The sequence below is a fragment of the Podarcis pityusensis genome, assembly GCF_964106645.2.
Source record: "Podarcis pityusensis genome assembly, chromosome: 7".
Classification (NCBI taxonomy): Eukaryota; Metazoa; Chordata; class Lepidosauria; order Squamata; family Lacertidae; genus Podarcis; species Podarcis pityusensis.
The window spans coordinates 58371639-58393103 of record NC_138031.1 but is presented as its reverse complement, the minus strand read 5'-3'; the positions used below and the strand labels follow the sequence as shown (position 1 = coordinate 58393103).

Genomic DNA, 21465 nt, shown 5'->3' with positions numbered 1-21465 from the left:
TCTTTTGTAACAATAGTACATCCATAATTTTACAAGTATCTCACCTACCATTTCAGCCCATAGCCCTGTTGCTGTCCAATTAAAAATTGTTATTTAATTTTGTGACTCCTAGAGATGCTGCTCTAGAACACCCTGTATGTGCCACTGGGTATGCAGAAAGCATTAATTAACAATCAATGTGACTTAATGAATTCATTTGTTCTTCTTATCAGTTCAAACCACACAGGACTAAAAAGAAACTCTAGGTACATGGCCAGCTGGCCAGTCTGTCTTCTTCTTAGACAAATGGCACAAGCCCTCAGGGGATCTTGAACCATCCATTAATATGTCCGTGGCAGGCCTCCCTCCCAGGTAAAGCTCCTGAAGTTAAACATGCTTGTAGTGGTAACAGCAGGTTTTATCTACCAAGCAGATAACAGCACTTGTGGTGATGGTGTAGAGACAGAGTGACCACACTAAATGCATCTCTGGAAGTCTCCAGCCCCATCGTTCAGCCCGGACACTGAGGTCCAGATCCGAGAGCCTTCTGGCAGTTTCCTCACTGAGTGAAGTTACAGGGAACCAGGCAAAGGGCCGTCTTGGTAGTCCTCCCTGTGGAACGCCCTCCCATCAGATGAAAAGGAGATAAAGAACTATCCAACTTTTAGAAGACCTCTGAAGGCAGCCCTGCATCGGGAACTTTTTAAAGTTTGATGTTTTGTTATGCTTTTATATTTGTTGGAAGCTGTGCAGAGTGGCTGGGGCAACCCCGTCAGATGGGCAGGGTACAAGTAATAAAAATTCTTATTCTTATTAGTAGTAGTAAAACAGGAATGTGGAACCAGCGGTCCTCCAGATGTAGTTCCAACTCACCTCACCTCCAGCTAGTATTAACAATGGGCTGTCTAGTCTAACAGTACCTGGAGGATTATAGGTTCCACAAGCCTGAGGTAAAAGGTGCATTTCCCCCTTGTTCCATATCCATTTTTACCCCTGCAGCAGAAGGCGGGCCACACAGTCAAACCCTATTAAGTGCCTGAGGCTGGCACTACTTGATTACTGGTCCCCAATACCTCTTTTTAGACACGAACCCCTACACTGCCTTGCCATGTAATCTTTTTGGGCTTCCCATAGGCATCTTGTGGGCCACTGTCAAAACAAAATGTAGGTCTAGACCAGCCTTTGGCCTTATTCAATGGTCCCATACATTCCAGTGTTGAACAGGAACATCAGCATTCATAAGAGAGTCCTTTATTTTCCCCAGAAGATCACACCTCCAGTACAGAACTGGGTAGGAAGGAGTAAACAGCTAAGCAAAGCTTCCCCACTATTTGTTTATTAAAAGGTGTCTCTCCCTTTTCACCACTGCAGGTCTCAAAGCAGCTTACAACAATAAAATATGCACTATACTTTTTTAAAAAAAAAAACCAACCCCAAAATTTAAAGCCTAGACACTTTTAAGATCTAAAAAAATTTGTAAAGCATCTGATGAGAATTCCTAGTGCAAAGGAGCTGGAATCTTTGGATGTTACTCAGAGGAAGTTCAATAGGAGGCCTCACTGCCAGGTAAGTGTGCATTCCAGCCCAGTCCTATGTGTGTCTACTCGGAATCAAAACCCATTTAGTTCGATGCGGCTCACTCCAAAGCAGCTTTTCAAAACAACCGCTTGCTTGGGGATTCATGGTGGGGTGGGGGTGGGGGCAGGAGCAGGAGCAGGAGTAGTGGGTGGGGCTGAGGGAAGGGATCCCTTTTTTTGCCCAGGTTTAGACCGCCTCAAACCAGCAGATGGCCCCCCTGATCTCTCTCCGGCGCTCTCTTTGCTGCTGGATCCTGTGATTTGAGAGGGGAGGGAGGAGGGACCAAGGGGATTGCTACAAATGTCCTTAATTCTTCTTCCACCCCCTTCCCTCCCTCCTCCCTCCCTCCCTGGCCGCGCGCATGGAATCTGTTGCAAATGTAGGGCTGGCAGGAAACGCGGCTGAGTAGAAAGTCTTTCTGCTGCTTTAGCGCGAGAGAGAGCGCGCGCAACGCTCTCCACGACGGCGGCGGCTCTCGCGAGGTGAAGAGGCCGCCTCTCGGCTGGAGCCGCCGGGCGCGCGTGTGGGCGCGTACGAAGCGAAGCCCTTCGCCGGGGCTGGGCTTTTCTCTGCGGGAGTAAGGAATGCCGCCGCCGCCACCGCCACTACGACGTCCTCCTCCGCCTGCTCCTCCTCCACCCACGCTTTCCGCTTGCACCTCAAGCCAGGAGGCGGCTGCGTGAGGCAGGAGGGGAAAGCGGGAAGGAGCAAGGAGGAAAGGCGAGCCTGACGAGCGCAGACGCGGCGGCGGCGGCGGCGAAGAAGGGGATTAGCGCCGCGGTCTCTGCCTCGGGGAGACCATTCCGCCCTTGGACCTCTCTCGCCCCCTTCTCCCTTCAGCCGAAATGGAGAGGCGTCATGTAGCAATAATCTCCTAAGTAACCCTCCGCTTTTTGGTCTTTTTTATAAAACGTACCGATTTTTTTAAGGGTAGAAAGGAGGGAGAGAGAGACACCAGCAGCAGCAGGCTCGTTGCCCCTCCCTCTCCTGTTTTCCCTACCCCAAAATAATTGCGTTTTGGGCAGTTCTTTCGTGGCGAGCAGGCGCGAGTTGTCCCCGGCAACCAGCGCGCACACGCGCACACACCTCGCTGTGGAGAGACGACGGGGGGCAACGATGACTGAAGAGAGCTCCGACGTTCCCAAAGAGTTGCTAGGTAAGCATGTCCCTCGCCTCCCCATTTCTCTTCCTGGGTTCATAATGGGCACTTAACTGGGAGAGGTTAGGAGGGGGAGGCGGTTGCTTCCTGTCAGGGGTATTAAGGTGAGGGCTAAAGTCTATGCCTGCCTGCCTGCCTCCTCTCCCCCCCCCCCCACCCCCCGACGCCTTCCTCGCCCATATCCTGTTGTCTCCTGCATTAAATGCTCCTTTGGGAATGGGGAGGCGTGGTGGGAAGCTGCAGTTACTTGTTTTCTCTGGGAGACGGCTGGAAAGGTGCGGGGGGTGGGGGTGGGGGGTCGTCTGTAAGCTGAAGCAGCTCTCGCTTCCTCCGCCCGCCCCCCCTCCCCTGTTTTTTGGCATCGATGTTGCTGGAGGAGATTTGCTTACGGGGCGGAGGGGAAGATTAGGCAGCCTTTTAACTAGGCAAACGGAGCGGAGCTTTCGGCATCTGTGAGCCAACTAAGTGAAAGCAATATTTAACCCTCTCGAGGGGCGGCTTGTTTCTCAACGCCAGCATTTCCTCGCCACCCTTGCCCTGCTGGCTCTCCCCATCTGGCCCCATAGGAGCCTCCAACCCTAGCGATGATCTCTCCCCTCCTGTGCTCTTCCACAGACGTATGTCGAGTCTCTTGCGCGCGAAGAATGGAAAAGGGTTATTGGATTATTCTATCGCTTGGTGGTCTTGCAAGGTTGCGTGCGAAAAGTGATGCTTAAAAAGCAGGCAGAACCTCCTAGCCTTTCCTTCTCCGGTGCAAATGCGCTCCAGAGTGTTTTGCTTATGGACCTTGCTTCGCTGTGCAAGCCAAGCTGCTAGGCGGATGGGCTTAAGATGCTCAGGTGCATAAGGAGAGGACTGCCAAAGCATCTGTTGCTGTTCAGACTGTGGATAGGGAGATTTCAAAAAGCCCCTTCCCTGTGTCTCGATTTGCAATGGACTGAGAGCCAATATGGCTGGCAGTTCAGCCCTTGTTAATTAAAAATATATCTCTGTGAAAATTATTATTTACTGGGGTAAGTAGTCTCTTTAGGCATTTATGGACTGCCCTATAGCCAAGTTCCCAGGACAGTTTACAACAAGATTTAGTTACCTATTATAATATTGAGTGTGTCATATCAGGAAGATTCATGGGGTGTACAACAATATTTCCTTTGCCTGGTCCACTTCAAACATGCCATGAAATTTCATGGGGTTTCCATTTTACAGAGAAGGAACTGAAACTGATCCTTGGTATATTACTTGTGACTATGTCTCGCTGAGTTCAGTGAAGCTTATTCCTACATTAAGTGTGCCCAGGATTGTAGCCTGAGGCATAGTGGTTTTCCAGCAAAAGGCAAGTCTTATCCTTCCAGATACAGCACATCTTTTTATCTTGACTATCCACCATTCACTGCTCCTCTTCCTCTAATCTCATTACTGCTGATGCAAGTACATATATGATGGCTGCTTCTTGAAACAGCTGGGCATAAGTTGAGGGCAATCCTTTTAGGTTTACCTGCATATGTTATTTAGTCTTCTACAAATGCACTTGAAAAGAAATGGTTTGAAAAAAATTATACTGTGTGAAGGAGCACGAAAAGGAAATGAAGGCGCTATTGCATATAATCCTGATTAATAACTTTAGACCATCCACTAATATTACCCTGGTGAAATCAGATAGCCAGATCCTAGCAGCAGTATTTGGTGCCAAACGTGTACCAAATTGCAACCCATTTGTTTTGTTGACCCATATTACTCAATGGAGTCTATTAAGAATCCTCACCTGTACAGCTCTGCTCTGGATTTTGTTTAACTGTGCTAGAATGTGACACACAAATGGATCCCTCAAACTGTTTACCTATATATACATATAATGTTTCTCAACTGCCTTATCACCTCCTTTGGATAAATGACACTATTACTCGCTGTGCAAATAATGCATACTTCAACAATGTCTTGACACCTCTGGCAGTGCATAGATAGCTAAACTCATCATGTATGTAATGATTCTGAATCTTTGGATAGGAAAAGAGTTATTGTGCATGGGTAAATAGTGCAGGAGCATCTTGGTTCGGTTACTGTAGGATGCCAAAAGAGAAATCTGCTTGGGTTTTTTAATGTACATAATGGCAGTGGGGGCTCTTTAAAGAAAACTTACCCATTGATAGAGGGGTGGGGAAGAGTTGGTTATAAAAATAACACTATTTTGAACTATCAGGTATATTTCAATCATTTGTTGCCAACTTCTAGATGGATATAATGTCTAAAAAGGCAGACACTTGCATAGATTCATATATAATGAGTTATTAGGCTGCATTGCTCATCCAGGAAAACAAAGGTGAGCTGTCTTCTATTGTAAACATAAATTAGATGTTACGTTTAATATAATATGACTTACCCTAACATCTGTCAGGTTTCAGAATTAAAGCATGATCATACACATTTGTGTGTTCTTGAAGGTATTCCTATGTCTTCAGGATGGATCAACATTTCCTCCAGTTTCAGTTAGTGCAGGTGCCTTAGTACTTTGGGTGGATCATCTTGCAGCAGTGATACCTTGCTGTTCTGCACTGTAGGTTAATGTGTTATAAGAGACATGATACCAAGACGCATTAGTTAAGTTGTTTGAAGATAGTCATGAAAACCTAATAGCATATATTTAAATGTATAAAACCTAATGCGGACTGTCTCGCCAGAGTGGTGCATGCTCTAGTTATCTCTCTCTTGGACTACTGCAATGCGCTCTATGTGGGGCTACCTTTGAAGGTGACCCGGAAACTACAACTAATCCAGAATGCGGCACCTAGACTGGTGGGCGGCCGCTGAGACCACTTACCACTGGTCTTGAAAGACCTACACTGGCTCCCAGTACATTTCCAAGCACAATTGAAAGTGTTGGTGCTGACCTTTAAAGCCCTAAACAGCCTCGGTCCAGTATACCTGAAGGAGCGTCTCCACCCCCATCATTCAGCCACGACACTGAGGTCCAGTGCCGAGGGCCTTTTGGCGGTTCCCTTGCCGCAAGAAGCCAAGTTACAGGGAACCAGGCAGAGGGCCTTCTCGGTAGTGGCACCCACCCTGTGGAACACCCTCCCACCAGATGTCAAAGAGAAAAACAACTACCAGACTTTTAGAAGACGTCTGAAGGCAGCCCTGTTTAGGGAAGCTTTTAATGTTTAATAGACTATTGTATTTTAATAATCTGTTGGGAGCCACCCAGAGTGGCTGGGGAAACCCAGCCAGATGGGCGGGGTATAAATAATAAATAATAAATAAATTATTATTATTATTATTATTATTATTATTATTATGCCAAAAAGCATAAATAGTACTGTGGATGTACTCCCCTAAGCATTTTAACATATTGAGCAATATTTATTACATTAATTGTATTCTCTGGGCTTTGTTGAAGACCCTGCAGTATCTCTGGCAACATGTTACTGTATTTTGATGGGTATTGATGCAAAGTCTTTCCTAGGAGATGAATTTTTAGTTAACCCCACATTGAACTATAGCTGCTGCTATCTTGTTTACTGATGGGCGTGCAAAATGGCGGCATCTTTGTGTTCTAAAGGCGTTTTCATCTTGGATTGTGTGTTGAGCATGTGCAACAACAATGATGGTGGTATCCATGTTGTCTGCAGACCAGCTTCAGACCAAATGAGGACCTTTTGATGCCCCCCTTCAATTTTTGAATATACCTAGCTTTGTAGTTTATTCCATGACTTCAGTACTTGATTTGCGTGAGTTACTTATCCCTGTTAATATTAAGACGATCAACTTGTACACATGGATCCGACCACAACTGCTTGCACATTGTTTGAATGGCCACAAATGCTAAAAATTATCCTATAATGGAAAAAAAAAAGAACATTAACACAACACTAGCCATGCTGTGAGAGCTTTATAAGTGAAGATGAACTGTTTGTAGTACTTGCTTTGGCTGTTGAGTAGATAGCTTGTGACAAATTCTTTCCCCTTCCCACCCCCAAATCTGGTGTCTTGAGGCAGTCACATGCTCCTAAATCCAGCCCTGGATGACTGGTTCTGGTCTGGTTCTTGCAGAGAGTGATAAAAATGTGTGAAATTGAGAATGAGGTTGGTTGAGACCAGTGACAAATGGTATGAGAAGTGAGCTCAGCATAGTTTTTTTAAGGATGTATCAGCGTGGCAGCTTTCCTTGCATTTGGTTTTGTACTTCAGTGCTAAACCAGGAATGTTCCTCTAAGAGGATTCCATACTTACACTTTAAGTACCAGTACTGTACTGTAGTACTGTAGTCTGCCTGCAACCTGCATACTTTCATGAGTACTTCAGGGGATGGAGATGCATCCTGTTTGTGAGACTCCTTTTCAAGGTACTAAAAATCGACACAGGCCCTAGGAGACTGAACTCCTAGACTGAGATCCATTCTGGAGAGGCCATTCTACAGCTCTCAGATAAGAACACATAGAACTGTTTTGATGTTGCAATCTAGGGGGTGACACAGCTTGCATTTACAAGGCACTGGATCTAACCTTCATTATTCGACTTCCTAAATGTGAGAGCATGCTGTGAATATGAATGAGATCAAACATTTGAGTGCCTCAGTATCTGATTACTTTAGTTCATAGATGTCTTTCTCTGGTAAGAGGAGGAAGTAAACCTATGCTTTCCTCTTTAGACTTTTCTTTGTTTACAATGTATTATTTACCTAATGCTCAATGACAAAGGAGTACAGATTTCCAAAGTGCAGTAGAGAATGTATAGGCATGTGTGGTTTGACTGTTTACTAAAACAGTGGAAACATTTAGTTTAGTCATTTAAGTTTATTTGGAAACAAGAGCATTGCTTGGCAGTATAATAGTAGCATAATTTCATATTTCCCTTACTTCTTAACAGTGAAAGCAATTTTATATTCTTCACTATTTCAGAAAGTGTCAAGGATGTGATTGGGAGGAAGATAAAAATTTCAGTGAAGAAGAAAGTTAAGCTAGAAGTCAAGAGCGACAAAGTGGATAACAAAATATTGGTAAGTACGCTCCTTTGCCCTGATGGCAATGTTCTTCATGTTGAACAAGTTATTCCAAGCCCTCAGAAATGATGTTCTCTTAATTTAAATGAAGGGGCCCACCAACTGGGCTTGCTAGATTCTTGCGCCTCTTCTTGAAAAAGTTGTCTGGCTTTTAAAATTTCTCATTTCCTCTGTATTGTAGTTGTAGGGGGAGGGGGGGGCAGAAAGAAAAGAGTTTGGTTGTACAGCTCAGGTGAAGAAAAACTGGCATGTAACCTCCCCCCTCCCCCCAGCTTCATGCCTGTTGCAGGTTCTCAGTGTGTGTACCTGAGAAGTAAGGGGAAAGGAAGAGAGTTCTGTAATCATGGTGGCAGGAGGACAGAAGGAGTGGGTTTCCCTCCTTTCCTGTTTCAAAGCTCTGTCTTGTTAGAAACTTCTCCCACTTGGGAGAGGGGACAGTCATGTTGATCATGGTCTCTTGCTAGAGGATATTTGGAGGCCTGACAATCTAGATTTGTGCCTAGTACTATCAAGTTAAGAGTACAGCAGATAAAGACAGATATTTACAGTATGTTCAAATTAATGTTCATGCAGGCATGCTTGCGTGGGAAGTTGCCAATATGGTGCTTGAGCTCTGTAGCAAGAGTACAAAACAGAGGGAGCGCTTCCCAAATATTTCCCCTTCCTTTGCCAAAGTCTGCACAGAGGAACTCTCTAAATAATTCAAATAATTTAAAATTATGTGTACTAGAGGGGTTTTTGGAGGCTCTGGGAGCAACTTGTTCTGTTTGTGTAAAATGTTAGGGAGGCAACACTGAAGTTCTACCCCTTAACTACCAGAAATAATCCTTAACCTACTGCTTCAGAACTCTCACCAGGCTTTGTCCACATTTTGAAGTTCTTTTTTTAATATTCTTAATGTCTTAAAACTTACTTTTTAAAAAGACAAAAAGAGAGCCCATATTGTTGGTTTAATTTTGTGTCCGGTGCTAATTTATGTGGACATGAATTAGGATTGTGAAATTTACATAATCCTACCTGTAGGTTTGTGCAGGAAAAATTACTCTTTCATTTCTTCAGTTTAATTACTTTGATTTTTTTTTTTAAAGGATCAAGCAGATGTACAGTTGATTTTGATATTCAGTTGTTCACAACAGCAAAATTGATTCCTCCAGAACAACAGTTTTGAAATTTTGTTCCACAATGTGTATATGTGTTTACATAGGTGTGAAGGAGAACAGGCTGTCAGCAGAAAGCAGTTTGTATTATGACTATCAGATTCACGGAATATTTTTGAGCCTGATGTATTGTAACACAACAGCTGTCACAGACTTGAAAGATTTCCTGCCAGCTTATGCATATCAGATGCAGGCAAGAAGCAGTAAGCTTGTGTTCAAAAAGTGTTAAATGCTCACTCCCCTATGAACAATTTGATTGCTTTCTTCATTTGACGCATACTTACTGAGCATTAGTGATATTAATAAATGCCATACCTCTTTCTCGGATCAGCTACTTAAAGAATTTGAAGTATCTTATATGCAGTGTCTCTGCAAGGATCTCTCCCTCTCCCTCTTTCCTTCCTTCCCTCTCTCCAAAAAAATCATGGCCCTAAATTCTACACCTTGCATTCTCCCTACTTTAGGTCTGGAATATGCATGTTGACTGATGGAGAATTTTTTGTCTTAAAAAAAATTATTCATTTAACTGATCAGTTCATTCACATAATAGAATGTGAGTGACTTTTTGACTTGCACAAAATTATTGCTGCTATTGGTGCTAGATGATATAGTTGATACATTGCATTTCTATTGGACACTGGAAAACAAGCTAAAGTTTAGTGTTTTCACATTTCCTTATCACCCTTTTGCACTTCTCACTGCTAATTCTGCTATGGGTGTCCAAGTACAAAATATGGGCACTGTTCATTAGACCATAAACCATGTGTATAATTAAAGTGCTGCTTTTATTTGTCAAGAAGTGTCAACTAGGAAAGTTCTGTTTCTTTGTATTTTGCATAGAAAGGCAGCAGTTTAAAGGTGTGCACTGTTATTGACTGAAGTGTACATATTTTGTAAATGAATATATTGGAGAATTCCTGACTTTCCATATGCAAGTTGATTTGTGTTAAACAAAATGGTATGTGATGTTAACCATAGTTCTTCAGTTTGCACAAAGTGTAGTTATGGTAAGTAGAAGCAAAAGCTTCTAAACTCTTCCAGAGTGTGTGACCTTGAGGCTTACTTATACTCTTTTATGTCACACTAAACTGTGTTTTTAGCATGGTGTGGGCATCTTCCCTGTGGGCTAGCCCTCATAAAAGTAGCTACCTATAGGGATCCTAAGTTACATTAAGGCTAATGTTGAGGGTTGAAAACAAGTGCCAGTTTAAGAGTGTTATCTTAGTGCCCCAGAATATCTACATTCTGGCATTATGAGCAATGAGTAAACGAAACTCCGAGTAACACTCTCATGTTAATGGCAATTCACTGCCTTCTGCTTGCTGTTTTCTTATTTTGAGGTCAAAAATAGCTTGGAGTTATTCATTAACTTGGACTGCTTCATTAAGAAATTCCGAACAGGAATCTACTTGGTTGAATGGCCCTAGGTGCTTCACATTGCAGGAGGAAAGGTGCTACATAAATGTAACAAATAAATTATTTTCACTGATCTATTTACAAAATGGCAACTTCTGTGTAGCTTGAATATAGGACATGGTGATGGGGGCAAGTATTTGTAGGATTGCTGCTTGAATTCTTAATAGTTGTTTTTTAGGGTTACTTTTTTGTAGATTTTGATTTTCTAAACATTCACATAAATTTGGGAGAAGAGGAAAATGAATATTGGGTTGTTTCTAAGTTCTGTAGCTAATCTACTTCACAGTGTCCCCAATGAAAGATTTTATCCTCACGTACTATTTGCAATCATTTGGTTTATTTAGACATTCAGCACTTCCTCCTCCTCCTCCTCCTCCTCCTCTTCTTCTTCTTCTTCTTCTTCTTCTTCTTCTTCTAGTTTTCATACTCTGCTAGGTCTTGCTTTCACCCCCAGTTTGTTTAATCTCAACAGTTAGCTTCTGACATGGCTTTGGTAAAGACCAGTGTGCTGTTTTTTACTCCTTAGGGAAAGCACTCTTGGTAACTAATTTTCAAAGTCACGATCTATTTAACTCAGGGAAATAAAAATAACCTTAAGTAGAAGTGGGGATTTGGTTATGGAACAAAACGAACATGAATATATTATAAGACAGCTGTGTTGGAGTCGAGCCACGCAAAGGTTGCTAATGCTAAATGACTTAAATGTTACAGTGAGGCCCCAAATGGAGATTGTGAAAAAGCACTTCCATGCGGCAGTGCTCAATGTTGTTTGAAAGTGTCTTCTAGTTGGTATTATTAGTGCAATTGTATTCAGTGTTTCCATGTCATCCCTGATGACTTGAATGACTGTAATGTCACATGTGTGAATGCAGGATTTTCGTGCTAGCACCAGCCACCAAGGACAGCAGACGTTACTGGACTTAATTTGGCTAAATCGCATATGGAGGGACCTTAACATCACAATTCTGATAGAAAGTACTTCTCTGTGGCACTGTTCAAGCTAATGGCCTCCACAACAGGAATGTACCATGTTTCAGTCAGCACTCTGATACATATCTTCATCAAAATCTGTAAATGCACCTGTCTTTAAATTAAGGGAAGGATAAGGGACGCGGGTGGCGCTGTGGGTTAAACCACAGAGCCTAGGACTTGCCGATCAGAAGGTTGGCTGTTCGAATCCCCACGACGGGGTGAGCTCCCGTTGCTCGGTCCCTGCTCCTGCCAACCTAGCAGTTTGAAAGCACGTCAAAGTGCAAGTAGATAAATAGGTACCGCTCCGGCGGGAAGGTAAACGGTGTTTCTGTGTGCTGCTCTGGTTCGCCAGAAGCGGCTTAGTCATGCTTGCCACATGACCCAGAAGCTGTACGCCAGCTCCCTTGGCCAATAAAGCGAGATGAGCACCGCAACCTCAGAGTCGACCACGACTGGACCTAATGGTCAGGGGTCCCTTTACCCCTTTACCTTTTAAGGGAATGCTTAGAAATTAAAGCACAAGGATTCAGACCGCTAGGTGTTTGTAGAAAGTTTGGTTGGCAGACTATTAGGTGACTAGTAAATTCATATGGAGCAAGATTCTTCAGGAAGAATTGTTAACCGTTTGGGACATTTGGAAGAACCTTTGAGCTGAAAAAAGTAGAAGCGCAAAGTGAGAAGAAAATCAACAGTGAAGGTTGTCAAAGTCCTTAAAATGCCTTATGAACTTCCTGACAATTATGGTCTCTGGCTCAGTGTCTTGTGCATGCTGTCTAGGGAGGCCTGTATCAGTTTGATAAATGTTCATTCTGATTTGATATACTCTGTGAGAGTGATGGATGAATTTAAATGTGGGTGAATAGGTGGGAAATACAGCTAAATACTGCCTTGAAGTGGTGTACTCCTCTTTTCAACTACAGTTGGCAGCCTTTTTGATGATCAATGATGTTTAGAGAATACTTTCTCTGCTATTCCACAGTAGAGGACATTCTGTCCAAGTGTTTTAGCATTAGCAACTTGTTTTCTCCCTTTCTTATTTCTGGAAGTTATTTTCAGTTCCTTGCTGTTTTTGTTTGGCCTTGGGTAAATTCTCGAAGTTGACATATCTGTTAGGATTGTGCTGGTCAGCTCAAACTTGAATTGTAACACCACAATCTAGCTTTTATTTTAATCATTTGGCTTACTTCTTTTTAATTTGAAGAATGTATATACTGCTTAGTCAAAGAACCCTTAAATTATATAACAAATAAAATCAGCAAGATTTAAAGCAGATATACATAACTTCTTACATGTCCAGATAGGCTTGCTGAAACAAGTTTTTTGCAGGCTTATAAAACAACATAATGAAGGGGTCTGACTAAGGTTGATAGGCAGGGGATTCCCAGAGCATAGGTGATGTCACATTGAAAGCTCAACTTCCTGTAGATTTAGAGCAAACATTCTTACAAGAGTGCAAGTTCAGCAGATTGAAGGGATCAAGTAGACACAGGGGGCAAGGCAGTCCCTCAGGTAAACTGGTCCCAAGCTGTTAAGGACTTTATACACTAATACTAAGATCTGGAACTTGGTTTGGGGGTGAAATGGCAGTCAGTGCAGAACTTGCGAAGGTGTAATACACTGGAGCTTTCTTGGCTGTTTGGCCATTAACGCAATGCTGCTATTCACTTCATAATTATAATGTGCTTCAAGGTAAAGGTAAAGGGACCCCTGACCATTAGGTCCAGTCGTGGCCGACTCTGGGGTTGCGGCGCTCATCTCACTTTATTGGCCAAGGGAGCCGGCATACAGCTTCCGGGTCATGTGGCCAGCATGACTAAGCCGCTTCTGGCGAACCAGAGCAGCACACGGAAATGCCGTTTACCTTCCCACCAGAACGGTACCTATTTATCTACTTGCACTTTGACGTGCTTTTGAACTGCTAGGTTGGCAGGAGCAGGGACCAAGCAACGGGAGCTTACCCCGTGGTGGAGATTCGAACCACGACCTTCTGATCGGCAAGTCCTAGGCTCTGTGGTTTAAACCACAGTGCCACCCGCGTCCCTCCTATAATGTGCTTACTTGCTGTTTATTTGTTTATATAATAGCTTTTTTAAAAAATTGCAGTACTCACCCTGGGCTGCTTCCCTCACCGTCATCAGTTTCCTCTCAGTGCCATGAGTAACTTCTTGCTCTGTGCTCGGCAGGGCTAAGGAAAACTGTCATGCTCTTTCAGGATTCCTTCCTGGCATGATAACTAATTTTAACATGGTAAAAGGAAATAGAAGCATGCAGATAAGTCAGGAGCAGGACAGAAAACTTCTGCAAACTTTGTGTGTGTGGAAAATAGCTCCCAGTGTATCCATATTTTAAAAGATACTTCTTGTGTATAAAGTCCTGTGGCTTAGGCTTGTTTCAAAACAAGCAAGATCTTGCAATACTTGTTGGAAGTCACACATCATTCCTCTCTTTCGTCCTCTTCAATTCCATATTTATCCCACTCACACTTAAAACTGTATCTCTTCTTAGTTATGATCTCCATCTATTCTATAAGTGAATGACAAGGGAAAAACGTATTTGATTATAGAAATGTAAGAAAATTAAAACAATGGATGCAAACAAAATTCTTCTGTGCCTCTCCCTGGCCACAAGTCCTACTTAAATAAATACTGAAGTGTGTTTCAGAAAGTGCCTAACCTTGACCTTTAGCAGACTGTCAGCATGGCAGTCTTCCAGAACTGGGGTGAAGCCATGCTGTTATAACTTTGTCAGGAAACTACCTTGCATGGCCTGTCATTATCATGATGAGATGCTGAGGAGGAGGCGGGCTTTTAGGTATGAGGGAGAACTGTGGACTGCTTTGTTTTACAAGTGCCATTGAACTTTGCACTTCACTCTTGCTTCCCTCCTCCCATATTAAGAATGAGATGGGTTAGTAGTAGTTCTTCTCTAATTCCAGGAGAAGCATCTTTAACTTATTGTCTTTCCTTCTGTCCCCCCCCCCCAAAGTTTGTGATGCCACGTTCTTTAGGATAGTTCCCTTCATCTTTTTCCTTTGGTTATTCAGAAATTGAGACAATTGTGGTTACTTGACATTCATCACTTACTACAGAGAAGTCTCTAAGCGACTTATAGGGTTAAGAGTAAAAAAAAAAGGCATAGCATGAAATGAAAAGTAATACATTCCAATAAAAACTCATTTCATTCATCCACAAAAAGAACACTAAAAAGAACAACAGGACTTTAGTAGAAAGAACATTCCAGTTCAGTAGGCCATCAACCCTCTTATCATACTCCATCAAATGCCTGGGAGGACAATCTGTGAACATTCTTTGTACCTAGTTGCATCACACCTGTCTTTTATGTAGCAGAAGTGGCTAAGAGACTGAGCAATAAACCAAGAAATCTCTGTTTCAAATCCTTACTCTGCCATGAACTCATGGCGTTAGGCAAGTTGCTCACTCTTAGCTTTTAGGCGCCATCTGAAATATAATAATAATAGTAGTAGTAGTGTTTGTGGGGTGTGTGTGTGTGTGTGTGTGTGTGTGTGTGTTTCTTAATTTCTACTTTTAGTAAAACTAGATTTGCTGCCATAAGATAGTGTTAACAGATAAAAGAAGGGATTGCCTTCTGTCCGTGGCAGTATGAAGCAAATTAATCATTTTATTATTAAAATCTGTATCCTACATTATCTTTCAACAAATGCAAAGCCGCAAACAGTACACAGAATCGCCATAGCAAGAGCGGAAATATCAAAAAGCAGTTTGTTAAAAAGTGAAAACACACCCCAGTGCACTAGGAGGAACCAAGCACAAAGGGCAACTAATCCCAAAAGGTGCTCTTGATGAGCCAGGGTTTTGTTTGTTTTTTAACCTGGCCTTCGAAACACATAGTATCTGGGGAGGGCATTCCATACAGTTGGCACAGTAATTGAGAAGGCCATGATCTCATCAGATGTTAGTTGAGGCACTTGGCCTAAGACCTCAGATGTTGAAAAAGGTGTGGAACAATGTACAGGTGGGCTCTTTACGTATTTGGGTCCCAAGGCATTTGCAACTTTAATGCAAGAAAGAAAGAAAAACACAGTAAATTGAGTCCAGATAATCTGTGCAAATTAAACAGTACTTTCTAGTTTTTGGTAGTGACACTTTGTACCATTTGAAGTTTCCAGATAACATTGAAGGTCTTACTTGATTTTCTAGTACAGTACATGTGGGGCATTGATTTAAAAAGACATCTTGCAAAGTCTGTATCACTGCATGAAAGAGATTCATTTTGTAATTTTCCAGTGGATATAGGAGTCTGTGTTACATTGTAATTTGGCCAAGGTTATGTTTGAGGTGCGGTTTGGATTTAATTAATAGGTCTAGAGGGGGAAATCGTGCCTTTGTGAGATATTGCAACTGCTGCAACAACTATCTTCTACTTGTAATCCCAAGTCAGCAAGCGGATTTTAAACATGATGCTGGGGCATGCATCTGATGTTGTATCTAAACCGAATTGTCAGCCTGTGTGTGTTAGTATGCTGCTGCAGCACGTGCTCTGGATCCTTGAAATGGTGTTTGCATTAGGTGACTCTCTTTAGACATGATGTCAGGAATATGTGACTTTGCATGGCTAGTTAGAGCTTTAATGTCCAGCATTTTCCAAGTAAAGAGCCCAGTTAAGGGAAAAACAAGAGATGCATTGTTTCAGCATCGCTTCCCCAAAGCAGTAGAGAGAGCCTTGGTAAAATCATTATTTTGATTAGAAGCTAGATCAGTCATTTACAGAAGAGTTCTTCCCCCACCCCTTTTTCCTCACCTTGCTAATTTCCTTAAATGGCAAGCTTTGACTTGAATAATCTCTGATTCAAAATGCAAATAGTTGAAGTATGATGGCTGACCAAGCTGTTTCGGATATATAGTAGTCCTTAAACCTGTTTCATTTCCTCCAGTGTAGTTGCCCCATAGAAATCTGTATGGCGAAAGCATATCAAACAAAGACCTTGTGAATATGACCTTGAGCTCCTTGGAGGAAGGGCAAGATATAAATGCAACAATAAATAAATAATTGCATATAGGGCATTTAATGACAATTCTAAAGACCTCACCCTAACATCCTCTTTCAGTATGCCTTCACTTTCTTTCTATTGAATATTCTGTCTCTCCCACAACTGTTCTGTATCATTCTGCATCAGTTTGGTGTAGCAACTTTTGAGATTTGTAGATAAATATGGGGCATATTCCTCCCAACCTCCATTTCCCAGATTTTTTCAGCCCTTACATGATTGCATAACTTTCATTTTATAGATACCTCAGGTTTTTATGTTATAAAGGGAAGACTGAAAACTCGGGGGGTGGGGAAAGGAAGTGAGGGTTTTTGGTTTACAGTGGCAAGAAAATACTTTGTCAATACAAATGTATTGACAATACACAATACAAAAATGTTATTGACCTCTTTGCATGTCAGAATTGATGGGCTTTTAAAAGCATGTGTGTTTTCTTTTTTTGCCATTTATGCTGGTGACTGCTTGGGCTCTGGTTAAAGCTTCATTGACAGTATTTTGTTTCTGGGTCATGCCCTTGATTTTTAAATGAACATAATAGGGATAGATCATCTAAGGGCGTGTATTTCCTCCAGACATCTGTTTTGAGTAACTGATGTTGAGGGATGGCTTCCCACTTGAAATATTTGCTCATAGTATATATGTATGTTGCCATGTATATATTGCTTCATTGGTTTTGTTGAGTGTTGTGGATTACTAAAAAGGTAAAGAACCCCTGACAGTTAAGTCTAGTCATGAACGACTCTGGGGTTGTGGCGCTCATCTCGCTTTACTGGCCAAGGGAGGTGACGTTTGTCTGCAGAGTTTTTCTGGGTCATGTGGCCAGCATGACTAGGCCGCTTCTGGCAAAACCAGAGCAGTGCATGGAAATACCGTTTACCTTCCCGCCGGAGCGGTACCTATTTATCTACTTGCACTTTGACATGCTTTCGAGCTGCTAGGTTGGCAGGAGCAGGGACCGAGCAACGGGAGCTCACCCTGGGGCGGGGATTCAAATTGCCCACCTTCTGATTGGCAAGCCCTAGGCTCAATGGTTTAGACCACAGTGCCACCTGCATCTGTGGATATATTACTAATATCCCCTTATATAATGATGATGATGATAATATATAATAGTAATATATAGTAATATATATATTACTAATATCCTCTTAATAGGAAGGAGATACTTGATGGTCTCTATAACCTTCTGATGTGTTCTTCCCTTTTTGTATTAACAACTGGGGGGACGACGACTGACTGCTTACCTAATGCGGTATAGTAAAATAGGAGCTTGATTATCTTTTGATAGAAATATGTACTGGCTTTGAGGAAAAGAGGGGAGAAATGCTGTCCCTAAGTAAGAATTTCTGACATTTTCGTTCAGCAACTTGGCTCTTTTTCTAATGTACACTTTTGCAGAAACTGATGAAATACAACATGGGCTTGCCAGAGGGATGAGTGTACACACACACAGCATTCTGCACCTCCCTGCATTTCTGAAGGGCTACACTGTTAGAACTGACTTTTTCCTAGGGCATAAACAGGAAGGACTGGCTCATGTTTTGTCAGATGTTTGGCAGGAATGAAATAAATGGACTCAATAGTGGTTGTTGTTTTTTGTTTTTTTAAATGGCCAAGCCAGAAAAGAGCAGCCTTTGAAAACTAGGTATCTCATAAGTGCCAAGTAGATGAAACCTATAAAAACTAAACAATGAGCTTTAAAGAAATAAAACTTGCTTTATCTTGATTACCTAGTGTTAACAGTGTGTGCCGAGCATTCGGCACAAATTCTGCTTCTGGAATGTTGGTTGGCAACATTAACATTTCAAATGGTAGGCAGTCGTAGAGGATTTATATCTGGATTATAAAAGTGCCAGCAAAAGGTATTCAGGAAGAAAGGATAAAAGGAGTTAAATGATAAATGACTTGTGTATCACTTGTACCAGCAGGTCTTGAATCACTATGAAATTAGACGTGAAAAAGGCACTTGTAGGTTTTTAAGCTGTTCCACAAAACCAATTCAAACAAGTCAGTTTCCTGGGGTAAATGCAGTACTGGTTCCTGCTATATGTGGCAAGGAGAGCTTTACCCCACACGAAATGCAGATAGTGTGGCTGAAATTGTTGCCTGTATGTGGTCTGCCATGCTAGTTATCGCTTAATGCTGCAGTCACTTCATGTGTTTATTCACCTTTAATGACTTCAGCTTTAGTGCACATTAAGCTAACCTTGGTTGGTAGGAAATTGCCCCGAGGAACACAACAAGGCATTTGCAAGCAGAGCTGTTAATTTATTTCTTTACCCTAACATCCCAGGGTGGGTTACAGCATTAAAAACAATTTAAATCAACTTTAAAACTTTTATAATTGCCTTCTCTTTGCTCATCTGTTAGACAGGCTTTCCCAACCTGGTGCCTTAGCTCAGGGTGGTGTGGAAGTTTAGAAGACCAGGGAGGAACTTGCCATAGTTGGGCTTACCATGTTGTGTAATCCAGGCCAATGTGCCTTTCAGAGTTAGGTTGCTGTACTAATCTTGGGCTCTCCACATTTCCTTTTTCCTATAGAGTAAATTCCCCTGCTTCATCACTTCATACTGTCCAAACTACTGACAGCAGGATGTGCCTTAAATTAAATGTGGTTTCTTTTAAAATTCCTTTCGGCAACTTGACTTCACCTGAGGACTTCATTATGTGGTGATCTAAGCTGCTTATTTGCTGTGGCATGCTCCAGAGGAGCTGCTGACTCAGCTGTGAGTGGGGATGATCTAAGCTCTGGAATAGAGTTCTTGAACTCTGTGTAGATTTCTTTTTGACATTGCTACTTTTTGAAAGAGAAAGTTGACTTAAGAATAGGATAGAGATGGTGACATAAACCACAGAACTGACTTGCTTTGGGGGGGTTTCTGGGCAAGTTGTCCTCAGACCTGGCTGTTTAGCCATCCTCCCAGTTTTGAGGCAACAGTGGGAAAGCCCAAATGGATCCTTTTTCTTTTTTGAATTATGAAGACATGTGTTGTACAGTGAAGGAATGACTGAGGAACTGGGGACACCTCTGATATTCATTTCCCCACTCTCACTGGAGTTTTGGCTTTGGCTGCTCATCTAAATGTTAAAAACAAAATAAACTGGTATCAGCCCTGATTGCTTTGCCATTCTGGGCTTCTGTCTTCAGCAGGTGTTTTGGACCTCCCTGTGTCTAGGCCTGTAAGTCAAATTCTACTGGCACCAGTAATGGCAAAGTATATGTGTATAAATATGAATGAAAACATTGCAGGAAATACATTTCAGGGTTATGGTGGTGTATTTCAGAAACACAGGCAGTATTTGCTATGAGTAGTGTGCATAAACATGTTTGAAATTGAGTGGGTAACATTCTTAAAAATAACCTAAAGCTACATTTTAATATGTTTTTAATCTCTTGCAACCTTGTTATTTTCTCAATTGCTGTTGTTTGTAAAGAAAGGATAGGAAATTTTTGACTTCTGAGGTCAACAATAATAAATATGGCCCAGTAGATCGTTCAGGTTAAAATTTTCCTTGGCACCACCATTAAATTAACATACATGCACAGCAGAGCCATATTTCAAGTTCTGGTTAAAAGCAGACCTTGGTTAGCAGCAGCTGTGATGAACTGGGGTGCCAGAATAACCCCAAACAGCGGGGGAATGTAGAACAGATTTTCTACTGAGAGAGACAGCCATTGCCCTAACAATGAAACATTGTTAAGGAGCATGGCGTGTTGTGTCTGCATGGGCTCCTAATCTCTAATCTCTGTGTTTTAGGAATTCTACTGACTTGGTGAAGGACAAGTTTGGAGATAAAGGGCCTTTCTTTTTTGAACATACTGTGTGTTGTACCTGAAGAGAAACTGGAAGCAGTGTGGCAGTTGTGAATATTGCCTTTAGTGAAAGGAACACGGGCCATTGCTGCTGCTGCTTTTCCTTCTTCTTTGTGAAATTTACTGTTGCTGCAGATTATTGATACATTTCTGTGATATGTGCTTGAGATATCTTTTTAAAAAAATTCTTTTAATATTTACTTATAAATACATAAACTCCCAGCTCATAAGAAAATATTGTGGTGATGCACCTCAAATTAAAAATTCATTAAAACATCATAAAATCATAAAATGGTTAAGTACAGGATCAAATTTATTTATTTATTTATTCCATTTATATACCTCTGTTTAACAAATGTGCTGATATAGAGCTGGCCAAAAGTTGGGCTGCAGCATGCTACACCAGCTGCAATTTCTGAACCAACCTCAAGGGTTGAAGGATAGAGCACATTGCAATATTCCAGTCTAGAGATTACCACTGCACCACGGTTGCCAGGCTATTCCTGTCCAGGAACAGCCGTCATTGGTGTACCAGCAGGAGCAGAAAAAAGCACTCCAGGCTACTATGCCTCCAGTGACTACTGATGGGCACTCTCAACAGTAGATGTACCTGACAAGGCAGTTTCCCAATACTACCCTCTTCTGAGAACCTGTGATTCTACAGGACCATAGTACAGTGCCACCAATTCTTATCCCACAGAGCTGGTCCAAGAGGATGCCAGGACCAATGGTATGAAAAGTCCCTGAAAAATGGGAGTAAGAGCAACAGGATTGCTCGCCTGATAAAGGACTTCTGTCAGGGCAGCCAAGGCTGATTTGGTTCTGAAACCAGACCTGAAGCCATAATGAAATGCGTCAATGCAGTGGTACCTCTACTTACAGACGCAATCCGTTCCAGGGTGCCATTCGCACCCCAAAAAGTCAGTAAGTAGAGTGCTGCTTCTGTGTGTGTGGGTGACACAATAGAATGCTCCTGCGCATGTGCGAAACACGCAGATCACTCCTGCGCATGCACGAAGCGGTGAACCCAGAAGTAATCACTTCCGGGTTTGCCGGGTTTGTAACATGAAAAAACGTAACGTGAAGCAAACACAACTCGAGGGATGACTGTATTGTCTGTATCTTCCAAGAATTTCTACACTCGTCTCTTGATCTTCTTGCCCAGAAAATCATAACTGTTTGTTTGTACTAATAAGCTCTGCATATTTAATCATTTGATGATCATGCTGTAAAATGTAGAAATAATGTACCATATAGTAAGTATGCTTGCAATATTTATTTAAATTCATAATCTACTTCTGTATATATTTGGGCATTAATGTCATCCATTTAGATTAATTTAAATTATTTACATTTTTAATAGTTGCTTCC

At 42.0% G+C, this 21465-nt stretch overlaps 1 protein-coding gene across 2 annotated transcripts in view; it reads left to right on the top strand.

Moving 5' to 3' along the window:
* The first annotated feature begins 1889 nt into the window (after positions 1-1889).
* The window catches only part of CARMIL1 (capping protein regulator and myosin 1 linker 1), a 341669-nt gene continuing 322093 nt past the window's right edge, over positions 1890-21465 (top strand). Inside the window, exons 1-2 of one of the 2 annotated variants that reach the window (XM_081014121.1) lie at positions 1890-2713; positions 7609-7706. In XM_081014121.1, the coding sequence (XP_080870247.1) occupies positions 2674-2713; positions 7609-7706 (138 nt within the window). In that variant the 5' untranslated portion in view covers positions 1890-2673. The remainder of the gene's footprint in view (positions 2714-7608; positions 7707-21465) is intronic. The other variant, XM_081014120.1, reaches the window with a different exon arrangement.